The 15,507-nt window shown below is 36.6% G+C and overlaps 2 protein-coding genes across 2 annotated transcripts; both read right to left on the bottom strand.

Annotated features, from left to right (window-relative positions):
• Positions 1 to 211: 211 nt before the first annotated feature.
• Positions 212 to 1,165, bottom strand: LOC137725105 (protein TRACHEARY ELEMENT DIFFERENTIATION-RELATED 7-like). The gene has a single exon (XM_068463700.1). It carries the CDS (start codon positions 1,163 to 1,165, stop codon positions 212 to 214), a length of 954 nt encoding a protein of 317 aa, XP_068319801.1.
• Positions 1,166 to 10,123: 8,958 nt separating this feature from the next.
• On the bottom strand, positions 10,124 to 14,376 carry LOC137725971 (protein trichome berefringence-like 7). The gene is made up of 3 exons (XM_068464816.1): positions 13,034 to 14,376; positions 11,863 to 12,021; positions 10,124 to 11,180 (listed from the first exon to the last, which is right to left on the bottom strand). Exons 1-3 carry the CDS (start codon positions 13,852 to 13,854, stop codon positions 10,886 to 10,888), a joined length of 1,275 nt encoding a protein of 424 aa, XP_068320917.1. The 5' UTR covers positions 13,855 to 14,376; the 3' UTR covers positions 10,124 to 10,885.
• Between the last annotated feature and the right edge of the window lie 1,131 nt (positions 14,377 to 15,507).

Below are 15,507 nucleotides of genomic sequence, written 5' to 3'. Positions count from 1 at the left end.
TGAGTGACTTGGTTCTATTAAAAATCAAAGGACTTTAGTTGCATTAGCCTGAGGGAGGCTGGTTCAAACATGAAACAGCTTATTTGACATAAGTAAAATCTTTACAGATCCATCTTAAAAAGAACAGTCAAATATATATCAGTTTTCAGTGATGAATTTTTATTAGTTACATGAGTTAATCACGACTTCATCAAATGTGCATACAAGATTATTATTGCTGACCAATCTGTGAACTCGTTGAAGGCTCATCAATATTCACTGCCTCTGCATTGCCATGCAAACCTTTACCAACCCTCTCGTTCTTCCTTATTATTTCGTCGATATGAACATCGTCGTCAATTGTCAACACTACAGCTTTCGACCCATGCGGACCTTCTACGATGTCTTCCTTCACCTTCCGATGTTCATTGACGTTAACGATTTCGGTATCTGATTGGACACCTGAACTCTTTACTTTTCCATGCAAACCCTCGTGACTAATTGTCTCATTCTTCCTTATCTCCTCGTCGATATGGACATCATCCTCAACCGACAACACCACGGCTTGGGGTCCGTTGGGACCTTCGACAATGGCTTCCTTGATCTTCCGGTGTTTGTCGATGTGAATGAAGTCGGTTTCTTGGATTGTCTTCTTCTTTCTCCTCTTGATGTAACAGAGTAGGGCAACTGCAAGGAATGCAAGGAAGAAAACGGAACCTAATGATATGAACACAATGACTATGACGGTGGGATGATTGTCCGGGGTTGGTGATGGTGGCAATTGTGGTGGCGGAGGGCGTACGTGAGGTGGCGGCGGTGGCCTAAATGGCTTATGTGGTGGTGATGGGGTTGAGGGGCTTGGAGGCTTTGCCCCCGGGGGTGGTGGTGGTGGGATTGATGGATGTGGCGGCTTTGCTGACGGAGTCGGCGGTGGGGTTGATTGACTTGGTGGTTTTGCTGATGGAGGTGGTGGTGGGGTTGAGTGACTTGGAGGCTTTGCTGACGGAGGTGGTGGTGGGATTGATGGACGTGGTGGCTTTGCTGACGGAGTTGGTGGTGGGGTTGATTGACTTGGTGGTTTTGCTGATGGAGGAGGTGGTGGGGTTGAGTGCCTTGGAGGATTTGCCCCCGGGGACGGAGGTGGTGGAGGGAAAAATGGGAAGTAGTAGCTATTTGGATTGGCCATCTTGTTTGTAACTTAAAGTCTGTAACGTGGTAGATGAGAATTGAATTGTTGTGGAGAAAGTGGTGCATTTGAAAAGCCTATTTGTAGCAAAGAGTTTATACTAAATTAAAAGTAAGAGTTCATTTTTTAATGTTAGTGACTTAACTCTCATTCTAAGATTTGGAGCTGGAAAAGGGGTTTGTTTGCATTCCAAAACACTTCTCGAAGTTTTCTTGTTTCTCTTATATTGCAATTCCTCCACCAAGGTGATATAGTTTTTTAGTTTGCTGAGTGTGTGTGTGACACAAGGCCTTTGTCCAAATGGATTTCCATGGGTAAAAATGGGACTAGTTGTAGGGCCTACTTCACATCGATTTTCAATGATCTGAATCGTTTATTTTGCAAGTCTCGATTCATAGATCATCCTTGCAAAAATTCAATTCAGTCTCAAACCATTTGCATATTTAATTATCACAATAAAATTTCATTGTTTCTTGTAGAACAAAGTGTCAATTTCTTTGAACTCTTAATTAGATGCCTCAAATATCTCTGATTTTGTTAATATTTTGCAAGGATGATCTATGAGGTGTAACTTGATAAATACATGGTTCGGATCGTTAAAGTTCGATGTGGTGTGGGCTCCACAACTAATTCGCATGTAAAAATAAATAAATAGGGATCGTTAAAGTTTGATGTGATTAACCTTAATATTTATCATTTTGTGCTTATTTTACTCAAGTGTTATGATCTCCAATTGATAAATTAAAAATTCAAACTCCAAGTACTAAAGTTTAGCACAAACGAAAAATGGGATTTCAGAAAATTGAAAGTTCCAACATTTCAATCAATAATTCCACTCTTTGGTGAACAAAGAGACATTTCACAATATGCAATATATTAAACAAGATCAAATTACTAGTTGATGCCATCACACAATTTATACAAAGTAATCACACAAACCAAAAAAAGAAAAAAAAAAAAAGCATTGGTTCAATTGGGGCAGCCCAGCTATCCATGATGTAAGGCCTACTTCATATCGATTTTCAATTATCTGAACTGTTTATTTTGCAAATCTCGATTCATAGGTCATCCTTACAAAAATTCAATTCAATCTCAAACCATTTGTATATGTAATTATCACAATAAAATTTCATTGTTTCTTGTAGAACAAAGTGTCAATTTCTTTGAACTCTTAATTAGATGCCTTAAATATTTTTGATTTTGTTAATATTTTGCAAAATGATCTATGAGGTGCAACTTGAAAAATATATGGTTCGGATCATTAAAGTTCAATGTAGTGTGGGCTCCACAACTAATTCGCATTTAAAAAAAAAAATAGAGATCGGTGAAGTTCGATGTGATTAACCTTAATATTTATCATTTTGTGTTTATTTTTAGGAAAACTAATGAAAATTGCTTGAAAATTTTGAGTTTTAACGATAAGGACAAATTAAAGAGTAAAGTGAATAGTACCAGGTTTGACTTTTTAGTGTAGAAATGTGGTTTTTTGTTAAAGTGAACAGTACCGCGGGCATTTCGTTAAAACTCCCATTATTTTACTCGATCAAGTGTTATGATCTCCAATTGACAAATCAAAATTCAAACTCCAAGTATTAAGGTTTAGCACAAAAGAAAATTGGGGTTTTCAGAAAATTGAAAGTTCCAACATTTCAATCAATAATTCCACTCTTTGGTGAACAAAGAGACATTTCACAATATGCAATATATTAAACAAGATCAAATTACTAGTTGATGCCATCACACAATTTATACAAAGTAATCACACAAAGCAAAAATAATAATAATAATAATAATAATAATAAATAAATAAATAAAGCATTGGTTCAATTGGGACAGCCCAGCTATCCATGATGTAGAGCCTACTTCATATCGATTTTCAATTATCTGAACCGTTTATTTTACAAGTCTTGATTCATAGATCATCCTTGCAAAAATTCAATTCAATCTCAAACCATTTGCCTATTTAATTATCACAATAAAATTTCATTGTTTCTTGTAGAACAAAGTGTCAATTTCTTTGAACTCTTAATTAGATGCCTCAAATATTTCTGATTTTGTTAATATTTTGTAAGGATGATCTATGAGGTGCAATTTGAAAAATACATAGTTCGGATCGTTAAAGTTCGATGTAGTGTGGGCTCCACAACTAATTCGCATTTAAAAAAAAATAAATAAAGATCGTTAAAGTTCGATGTGATTAACCTTAATATTTATCATTTTGTGTTTATTTTACTCAAGTGTTATGATCTCCAATTGACAAATTCAAATTCAAACTCCAAGTACTAAAGTTTAGCACAAAAGAAAATTGGGGTTTCAGAAATTGAAAGTCCCAACATTTCAATCAATAATTCCACTCTTTGGTGAACAAAGAGATATTTCACAATATGCAATATATTAAACAAAATCAAATTACAAGTTGATGCATCACACAATTTATACAAAGTAATCACACAAAGCAAACAATAAAAAAATAAAAAAAATAAAAAAAAAAGCATTGGTTCAATTGGGATAGCCCAGCTATCCATGATGTAGAGCCTATTTCATATCGATTTTTAATTATCTGAACCGTTTATTTTGCAAGTCTCGATTCATAGATCATCCTTGCAAAAATTCAATTCAATCTCAAACCATTTGCATATTTAATTATCACAATAAAATTTCATTGTTTCATATAGAATAAAGTGTCAATTTCTTTGAACTCTTAATTAGATGCCTCAAATATTTTTGATTTTGTTAATATTTTGCAAGGATGATCTATGAGGTGTAACTTGAAAAATACATGGTTCGGATCGTTAAAGTTCGATGTGGTGTGGGCTCCACAACTAATTCGCATTTAAAAATAAATAAATAGAGATCGTTAAAGTTCGATGTGATTAACCTTAATATTTATCATTTTGTGTTTATTTTACTCAAGTGTTATGATCTCCAATTGACAAATTAAAATTCAAACTCCAAGTACTAAAGTTTAGCACAAAAGAAAATTGGGGTTTCAGAAAATTGAAAGTTCCAACATTTCAATCAATAATTCCACTCTTTGGTGAACAAAGAGACATTTCACAATATGCAATATATTAAACAAGATCAAATTACTAGTTGATGCCATCACACAATTTATACAAAGTAATCACACAAACCAAAAAAAAAAAAAAAAAAAAAAAAAAAAAAAAAAGCATTGGTTCAATTGGGCAGTCCAGCTATCCATGATATAGGGCCTACTTCACATCGATTTTCAATGATCTGAACTGTTTATTTTGAAAATCTCGATTCATAGATCATTCTTGCAAAAATTCAATTCAATCTCAAACCATTTGTCTATTTAATTGTCACAACAAAATTTCATTGTTTCTTGTAGAACAAAGTGTCAATTTCTTTGAACTCTTAATTAGATGCCTCAAATATTTCTAATTTTGTTAATATTTTGCAAGGATGATTTATGAGGTGCAACTTGAAAAATACATGGTTCAGATCATTAAAGTTCAATGTGGTGTGGGCTCCACAACTAATTTGCATTTTAAAAAAATAAATAGAGATCGTTAAAGTTCGATGTGATTAACCATAATATTTATTATTTTGTGTTTATTTTAAGGAAAACTAATGAAAATGGCTTGAAAACTTTAAGTTTTAACGATAAAGACAAAATAAAGAGTAAAGTGAATAGTACCAGGTTTGACTTTTTAGTGTAAAAACGTGGTTTTTCGTTAAAGTGAACAGTACCGCGGGTTTTTCGTTAAAACTCCCATTATTTTACTCATGTGTTATGATCTCCAATTGACAAATTAAAATTCAAACTCCAAGTACTAAAGTTTAGCACAAAAGAAAATTGGGGTTTCAGAAAATTGAAAGTTCCAACATCAATCAATAATTCCACTCTTTGGTGAACAAAGAGACATTTCACAATATGCAATATATTAAACAAAATCAAATTTATACAAAGTAATCACACAAAGCCAAAAAAAAAAAAAAAAAAAAAAAGGCATTGGTTCAATTAGGGCAGCCCAGCTATCCATGATGTAGAGCCTACTTCATATCGATTTTCAATTATCTGAACCGTTTATTTTGTAAGTCTCGATTCATAGATCATTCTTGCAAAATTTCAATTCAATCTCAAGCCATTTGCCTATTTAATTATCACAATAAAATTTCATTGTTTCTTGTAGAACAAAGTGTCAATTTCTTTGAACTCTTAATTAGATGCCTCAAATATTTCTGATTTTGTTAATATTTTGCAAGAATGATCTATGAGGTGCAACTTGAACAATACATGGTTCGGATCGTTAAAATTCAATGTAGTGTGGGCTCCACAACTAATTCGCATTTAAAAAAAATAAATAAAGATCATTAATGTTACATCCCGGCCCTAGCCCCCACCACATCCCAGACTCGACTTCACCGTAGCACAATATTGTCTTTTTTGGGTCCTGATCACGCCCTCATGGTTTTTGTTTTTGGGAACTCACACGTGAACTTCCCAATAGGTCACCCATCATGGGATTGTTCTCGCGTGAACTCGCTTAACTTCAGAGTTCCTACGGAACCCGAAGCCAGTGAGCTCCCAAAAGACCTCGTTCTAGGTAGAGATGTGAATATACATATAAGGCTTACATGATCCGCTCCCTTGGGCGACGTGGGATCTTACAATCTACCCCTCTTAGGGGCCCGACGTCCTCGTTGGCACACTACCGGCCAAGGATTGGCTCTGATACCAAATTGTCACATCCCGGCCCGGTCCCCCACCACATCCCAAGCTCGACTCCACTGTAGCATGATATTGTCCGTTTTGGGCCCCGACCACACACTCATGGTCTTGTTTCTGGGAGCTCACACGAGAACTTCCCAGTGGGTCACCCATCATGGGATTGCTCTCGTGCGAACTCGCTTAACTTCGGAGTTCCTACAGAATCTGAAGCCAGTAAGCTCCCAAAAGACCTCGTGCTAAGTAGAGATGGGAATATACATATAAGACTTACATGATCCACTCCCATGGGCGATGTGGGATCTTACAGTTAAAGTTCGATGTGATTAACCTTAATATTTATCATTTTGTGTTTATTTTACTCATGTGTTATGATCTCCCATTGACAAATTAAAATTTAAACTCCAAGTACTAAAGTTTAGCACAAAAGAAAATTGAAAGTTCCAACATTTCAATCAATAATTCCACTCTTTGGTGAACAAAGAGACATTTCACAATATGCAATATATTAAACAAGATCAAATTACTAGTTGATGCCATCACACAATTTATACAAAGTAATCACACAAGGCCTAAAAAAAAAAAAAACAAAAAACAAAACAAAACAAAAAAACAAAAAAATAAATAAAGCATTGGTTCAATTGGGGTTGCCCAGCTATCCATGATGGATCCGGATGGCACCGATCCGTTATCCTTCCACTGCCAAGAGCAGGGGTAATCGTTGCTCTGTGAAACTAGCCTTACGCGGTTCCCTCCACTCTAGAAATCGAATTACTAGTTGATGCCATCACACAATTTATACAAAGTAATCACATAAAGCAAAAAAAAAAAAAAAAAAGCATTGGTTCAATCGGGGCAGCCCAGCTATCCATGATGGATCCGGATGGCACCGACCCGTTATCCTTCCACTGCCAAGAGCGGGGGGTAATCGTTGCTCTGTGAAACCAACGTTACGCGGTTCCCTCCACTCTAGAAATCGTGTAGCCTAGAGCCTTCGCTCAAGCCGCACAACTCAACTCCTAGCTTGGAATGGGCAGGCTGGAATATAGCCATTGTAGACCCGGATAGCTAACGCTGAACCAATGTTCCAACACCTTAATGCCCCCACTTGGGTTACAAGCTTGCGTAACTAAGCTCGACGATTATTCATCCTTGTGCTGGTATTATAAAGAATAGTTTTGCACTTCACTTGCCCGATGTGGGACTGTTTAACTAGCTTAAATTTATTTATGTATTTTGGAAAATTTTAATTATTGTTATGAAAGATAGGGATGATTCAAAACTATTATAATAATTTAACTGAGGGGGAGTTTCGAACTCATGACGCATGGGAAAAAACCCAATGCCCTGTCCATTAAGACATTGAACTACATAATACTAGCTTCAATATATGAGTATGCATCAAAGGTCTATTTGTAAGCTCAACATGTTGGGCATTGTGCAAGTTAAATATGCAATTGAATCACCATGTTCAAGCATAAAGACAGATTTCTAGTTGCTCGACAAATACTTCTTTGGTCTTCAATATGTTGTTGTAGGCAATGGAGCGACGATACGCGTATGACATTTTAGGTGGCTTCCAAGGCCGAATACATTCAAAGTGTTATCAGTGGCACCAGTTTCGCAGAAACATATGAGGGTGCAGGAACTACTTGATCCGGTAAGCAAGTCTTTGAGCCTCGAAGTTTTATCTGCATTATTTTTGGAGGTAGAGGTGAATCTTATACGCACTATGCCTATTAGTATTTGTATGCCAGCGGATTGTTTAATATGGCACTTTCATGAGCGGGGATTCTTCACGGTTAAAAATGGTTATAATGTTGGTAGGAAGCTTGTGCAATCCCCATCACTTCGTGCTTCTACCTCTAATTCCAAAGGTAATCCTTATGCGATACTATGGAAATTTGTATGGAAGGTGATAATCCCTCCCAAGGTGAAGGTATTTGTTTAGAAAGCTAGTCGGTGCATTCTCCCGACTAATACATAGATTAACCTTGATATTTATCATTTTTGTGTTTCTTTTATTCAAGTGTTATGATCACCAATTGACAAATTAAAATTCAAACTCCAAGTACTAAAGTTTACCACAAAAGAGAAATGGGTTTCAGAACAATGAAAGTTCCAACATTTCAATCAAATAATTCCACTCGTTGGTGATCAAATTACTGATTACCTAACAAATGAACAAAACAAGCATTGGTTCAATTAGGGCAGCCCAACTATCCATGATGGAACCAGATGGCACCGACCCATTATCCTTCCACTACCAAGAGCGGCGGGTTGTCGTTGTTCTGTGAAACCAGCCTTAAGCGATTCTGTAACGACCTGTCCCTAAAAATTATGATTTTTATAATTTAAAAATGTGAATTTACGAAATTACCCTTCAAGGCAAATACGTTGACTTATGTTGACCACCTTGTTGTGTCATGTAATATTCGTTTTCTTGGTGTATCCTCATAGTATTCGTCGCTACGGACGTGTGGGCGCAAACGGAACGCAATTTGGAGTTATAACGAATGAGTTATTAACGAACAAAATCGAGGACAAAATGGTCAATTAATCATTTTCTAGAAGGCTCCAGATTTTCGGAGCAAAATCTAGGAAGCCACGTGTGTGGCCTAGATTGAAAGAAAGGAGAGGGAAATGAAGGAGGAGAGAAGGAAGGGAACCAGCTGTGTTCTCTTTGACTCGCGTGATGACTAGATTTCCTTGGGGTTTCCTGATGGCTTTCAGTCTAATTTTCTCGCTTTCTTCAACCTTCCATCACCATGAAACCTCAACACAAAACCCTAGCACCCAATTCTAACCAAACCTGACAAATTTTAGCCCCGATGTGGTAAGAAAACCCACCTTCGGGTTCGGATTCTCGTCCTTGAATCACCATTTGTGAAATTATTTCTATTGATCTCTACCACCATTAGACTCTCCTTGAACCCAAGAATAAACCCCAACCAACCATGGAGGCGGCGGAGCACTGGAGAAGTTGAATCGAAGGCACCCATTTCTAGGGTGTCCAGCGGGGTCAAGAGAAATTGAGGCTTTTCCCAGTCGAATTGGCCTTAGTCACGGCGCGTTGGCGAGAATGATCACATTTTCAATCATTCGAGCAACTTTCGGGCAATGGAAAACTAGAGATAGAATTGAGGCACATGATCCCGGTGTCAGGGCACTTCGGCTTAGTTATCTTTGAGTTTTCTCAGTATAGGTATCATTTCTTTGTTTGTACCTTTTCATAATAATTCTTTTCCTATTATTCTTGAGTAGTTGTATGCTCTGAACACGATTTTGTTTTGGTTTAATCCGTTCTAGTTACGTATTTTTAATGGTAAGCATGCTTTTAATGACTTCGTCACCCTTGAGTGTCGGCCAGTACGTGCCTACTCTGATATTAAGGGATATCAAGATTGGGGCGTGTTAGATTCCCTCTGCTCTCGAAATCGTGTAGCCCAGAGCCTTCGCTCAGGCCACACAACTCAACTCCTAGCTTGGAATGGGCGAGCCTTGAATAGAGCCACTCCAGACCCGAACAACTAACGTTGAACCAATGTTCCAACACTTCAATGCCACCACTTGGGTTACAAGCTTGCGTTACTAATCTTGGCGATTATTCATCCTTCTGCTGGTATTATGAAGAGCAATTTTGTACTTCATTTTGCCTATGTGGGACTGTTTAACTAGCTTAAATTTATTTATTTATTATAGAAAATTTTTATTATTTTTAAGAGGAAGGGTAGGGTTCAAAACTATTATAATAATTTGGCCGAAGGGAAGTTTCGAACCGGTGACGCATAGATAAAAACCAAATACCCTACCCACCAAAACATTCAACCACATGCTACTGCATTCAACTTATGAGCATGCATCAAAGGCCTCTTTGTAAGCTCAACTTTTGGGCACTGTGCATGTTCAGATAAGCAATTGAATCACCATGTTCAGGCATACAGACAGATTTCTAGCTGCTCCTCAAGTACTTCTTGGCCTTCAATATTTTGTTTTTCAAGATAAAAGATGGGAAGTAAAGTTCACAAGGACATGCATTGACTTGAATCATGATTGAATGGACCTGGTGATGCATATCTGTGTCTCATTCGGAGGAGAGACTCGTGTAACCAGAGAGGCAAATATATACTAAACAGTTGATACACTATTTGAACACATATCATTAATTAGATCGAGAATGCCACTAAGACTGTAATGGTTGCAAGAGAGAATCTCTCCTCAATCCGACATCAAATTATAATAAGATTGAACTCGGAACACTACTCTGATATGTCATGTGGTATACCATCATAAACAACAAATTTTCGTTCCACTGCTCACTCTTCCAATACATAAAAATTGAGGAGGCTTTGATAACATCATAACATTGGGTCCACGATTTCCAGTACATACTTATGGGAAGTATTTGGCCCTTCTTCACAATTATTGAAGTGTGCAACAATCAAATAAAATGTATAAGTTGTGTTAAAAGATGTAAATAAAGCAAGTGATTAAGCAAGGCATGCCCTCCTTGGAGCTGCCACGACTGCAAATCCACCTCTGGCACATCAACTAAAAATTCAATGAAAGAAGAAGCTCATCTACCGTAAAACATGGCGGACGCCTGGCAGACCAATTTGTACACTTTCCTTCATCAGTTCATCCCCAAACTCGGATTGATTTTGGCCAATTGTAGAAACTTCTATTTCTGTTTCACTTTGGAAAAAGATGCTTTCACAAATGGACTTTACAAGCACTTGTTATAACTTGTAACTACTAGCTAGATCTCATGAACACATACTACAGCAACGCAACTTCATCTCAACTCCCCCATTTAATTTGGATTGTGGTTCTTAATCTTCAGTAACTGACCGTGGGGAAACAATACTACACAAAACGACAAACAAGAAGTTTCTGAGAGGCAAAGTTCAACTTACGGGCAGGATGCCAGGATCTCTCTCACTTTTTCGATCTGATGCTGAAGAGTGACACTAGGAGCTTGTTGATGCAAGCAGCAAAAGAAGGAAGCAGATTAGCGGCTCTACACTTCATTTAAGGGAAACCTGATTCCTGGGTAGCAGGTTCAAGAGAATTTCATTCCACATATCAGGTACGCCAGGTAGGCACCAATGGCTACAATCAGGGACTGATGGATTTTCGCTCCAGGTACCCACATGCCCATCACTACGGAATGATAACATAGGTGTAACGTGTAGAATTGTCACAGGAACCTTCATTTTTTTCACAATCTTTATAATGATGTCCGAAATTGTGCTTCGGTCCTTTCCCCATGAGCTTGACCAAGGGTGTTGAGTCACTTTGCACGAATTGTGCTTTCGGCCACTGGTACATATACAGAATCACCAGCAGTCAATTACATCAGCTTATTTGCATCTCAACTCAGGAGCAAAATGAATAATTAAATATGTACCAGAATTTAAAAGATTTAGCTTCTACAAAGAAGAAAATAGGACAACTTTATATATTGCTTCAGATCAGCCAATCGAACCGGCATTTCCATGATTAACAATTAACTAAAGCATTTAGAGGCCAATAAAGACTTGAAATTCCTTGCTACCCAAACACATTAAATCAAATTAAAAGTAGGGAAAAAATAAAAAATACAAGCAACCTTTTATTTCTGTAAATAGTTTGTTAAGTTCCATCTTCCATGAAGATTTTTAGCAAAAAGTGTCCATTAAATTACAACTACTTGGGACTAGCATGGATGTATCATGGCACATTATTTTCACTAGACGTAAATAGCAAAGCAACATGGGGAATTATAGAATGCTTTAATAATATAGTATCGATACATGGAACAAAACAAGATACTCCCTATTTTTAAAGGGAAGCCAGAAGAATAAAATTAAATTTTTTCATGAAACACAAGTAGGAGATGCTAACTAATAGCCAACTGTATCGCCGACAAGAATAGATTTGGTAGAGCTAGATGCAATCAAACCCCAACAGACACTAAAATCATTGGCAGCAAGTATCATAACAAATAAAATAAATGATGCACCTCCAATGCGATGACTCAAAAGTCCTGAAGAATACACTTGTCCTATTTGTGTTGACCATGGTCTCAACCCAAGACGACCAAGTGTTTAGAGCTATCCTGAACCCCGTGGTGATTGGCATTCCAAGCTTCAGAGATTTACCCACTTGAAAATAGCAGCCCCTGTACAAAAAATGTTAAACTTGCTTTTTTTTTTGGAAAGCTGATTAAGAAGTCGATTGTATGTTGAGCAAGCATAATCATTCAAGAATTCAGGTGCATACATCAAGACAAGATATACTGGTTGACAAGGAAGGAAAACAGAACACTTTTATCTTACATCAGAATGCCCAACATGCAATCACATATCCACTTGCACAAACAATCATAATCACGTGAAAAGGCAAAGTGGAGTGAGAGAACGAGGGATCCATCTGCATAACACTACTACAGGCTGCACAATGTTTTGGGAATTGTATCCTTTTTCTTTTTGGGGTCTGAAATGTATACTGAAGCAGCAGTATTTTGGTGGTAGTAACTAGTAAGTATTCTACCTAAGAAGTTGATCAAGCAAATTGGGCTTGAAGTCGAATGTCAACATAACCGTCATTTATGCTTTGTACCCATCATTTATGATCTAACATGTATTTTTTATTACAATTCCATACCCCTTTCCCCAACTGGTGAAAGTTTTTTAAGCTAAAACATAAGCATAAATGTCTACAAATTATACAATAATCATGGCTTCCATGGAGTTTGTATCAGCAAACTTCAACCAAGACCTTGGCCACGCCCGTAGTAGGGATCTTCTACCTCTCTAGTAAATTAGACTTCTGAAGGGGCACTAACATGCATGGGGCATTTAAACCATTCTATAAATAATAAGTACCATGCATGCAATAAAGATGAATACATTCTAATCCACTGCTTGCATTAGTCAACATTTATACGATCAAGCATGGAGTATGAATGCACGATGCACAAGCTGTTAACGGTGAAGACTCTGGAACTGAATCTTGGAGGGTGCGTGGATTGAAGATAAATGTAAAGTAACTGAATGGAGGGGAAAAGACATAGACAAATGCATCCGGTAAATAGAGAATCATGAAGCAAGTTTTTAAATGTTTTCGATGTCAGAAAGCATTCTACAACAATAACTGAAATTAGACAACGCTCAGAGATTAAGAAAACTCACATGTCAAAAAGTTTACTTGGTGTCCACCAGTGACCTGAATTGAAAATCAAAATATCAGAATCGATCCATTCTCGGCTAATGTCATCCAACTTGTCAACTCTGAGAGTTGATTTAACCCTCTTTGGTGATCGGATTGGAACTGAAGCAAGCTGTGCTAGGAAAACTGACCGATAGAAATCAATTCTGAGGTCAAATGAACTAAAGTGTACCGATAAGAATCTAATCTGCTTAGTGATTTTTTTCCCATTCACTTCGTAAACACTCTTCTTATCCTCCACCCCTGTCATGAGTAAACATATCAAAGACTCCCACTGTGTTCTACTCAACGAATCACCAACAAAAACAATCCTCTTTCCATGAAGTTTTTCAAGAACCGCCCGCACATCAAACCTAGGAATATCACAATTCTTTGGCTTCCACCTCCACTTGGCATAACCCCTGTCTTTCCGCCCATTAGCAAAGCAATTAAATCCAATTTCTGCAAATGGGCATTCTGAGGCATTGTACAAAGGGTAACTTTCATCTTGAATCCACCTTCCTTCGAAAACATCACATTCATCAATAGAACTACTACTGGAATTCGAAACCGGGTAACTATTAACCACTGGGGGAACACTGGGAAACAAATACAAAAAGGCACAAGACATTGCAACAACAAAGAACACCAATGAGCCAATTGCAACTAATCCATTGAAAGTTTGAAAAACCAAGATTTTACAATGACCCTTCATCATCTCATTACCAAAATTCAAAACCCTTTTGTAGAAAGGCCTGAATTGAACAAACCAATCCCAATTAAGATTCCTCACCAGCTTCATCATTTGGTAAAAGAACCCAGATGAAAATGTTCCCCAATTGCAATCATATAATATGCGGCAGCAAACCAGAAGAAAATCCAATTTATGAAATTAAAAAAACCATCAACAAAGTATGAAACTTGAGCCAAGAATTAGCAAAATTTGGGCTCTTGGAGAAGACCCATCAAGCAAATGAGCAAAGTAAACAGCAATCTTACAGATTCACCAACTGGGGTCTTGCAGAGAAGCACTTTCTGGTGGTGGTGTTGGCAGCTTCTGCTAGAAGCACCTATGAAGAGAAGTTGGCTGGTGGAGTGGAGGAAAATGGGATATGAAAGTCAGAAGGTGAAGTGCGATGACATTTTTGGTTAACTTAGAACGTGGTCCTTCTGGGTGACTTGACAATACAAAGACCTCTCAACTGAAATGTAGGGACTGGGATTTGCAAAGTGACTCTTGTCGGTGGGTTTTTAAGCAAAGACCAAGGACAACGTTCGTTGGCCTTCAACGCGTAGAATAACTCTATTGCTTGGAATTGGAGACAAGTTCAACTCGGAACAAAGGGTGGATTGGTTGTTGGCTGTTGCTTCTTCATCCCCAAGCTGTTCTTTTGGACTGTAGTTGACGGATAGATTGTCTTTTTATTTTTTATTTTTTTATGTAGTAAATTTGTGTATTCGTTTTTTTATGTCTTAATGATTCATTAAATTTTACGTTTTTATCAAACTCAAACATATAATACACATTTTTATCAAACTCAAACATATAGTGCACATATATTCGCAGTTTTCACGTTTAACAAGTAGAAGAATATAAAAATACAACATCATTTACTTTCAAGTTCGAATATTCCTTAAAACAAAGTAATTGGAATTGCTCTTAAATTGTCTAATCTTCTTGTATGTACATATAACAGTGTTTCTTTGTGGAATGAACTTCGTCATATGCAAGTCTATGAAAAAGTGATGTAATGTTTTATCCTCGTTAATGTATCTTTTCTTTTGATTAAAATTTTATATTGTCTTTCTATTAGGTTTGCAATCGTGAAATTATATTTTGCATGTTGATATTTTTCCTTTTTTTAATAATGGAATGTTTTTGTTAATTTTTTTTTTAATTTTTAAAAAAGGTACAAACCAATCAAAAGATGAGAATTTTTTTTAAAAAAAAAGGAAGACAACTGGTGGCAAGTCACGATTATCTACCTCTTCCAAAACCAGAGAAAATATATATTAAAATAAATTAATTTTTTTTTAAGGTATGAAATAAATTCTTACCATTAGTTTGTCTTTTATTATTTAGCCAATAATATATTTACATGAAAACATAGGGAATTTGGTCTAAGTCTTACAATGAGTCAATAATAATAAATTACGAAATTCGAATATAATACTTTTTACTTTTGAGTCCAAAAGTAATGCCAGTAAATTTTTGTTACCATTAGATTGTTTTACAGAATAGTTCCAAATTTGCAATCATAATATATTTCATTTTCGTGAATTTGTTAAAAAATTGGTCATCTGGTATGTTGTCACTTCCCATCACCATCAGATTCAGATGTGGACAGAAGAAGGAACCTTTTGGTATACAACCTGTTATTGTCATCAAACCCGTTTTTGTTGCTTCGAAAAGAAAAAGGAAAAGGAAAAGCAAAGGAATAGGAAAAGGAAAAATAAT

This window comes from Pyrus communis, chromosome 2 (assembly GCF_963583255.1).
Source record: "Pyrus communis chromosome 2, drPyrComm1.1, whole genome shotgun sequence".
Taxonomy (NCBI): domain Eukaryota; kingdom Viridiplantae; phylum Streptophyta; class Magnoliopsida; order Rosales; family Rosaceae; genus Pyrus; species Pyrus communis.
This window is presented reverse-complemented; position numbering and strand designations above follow the sequence as displayed.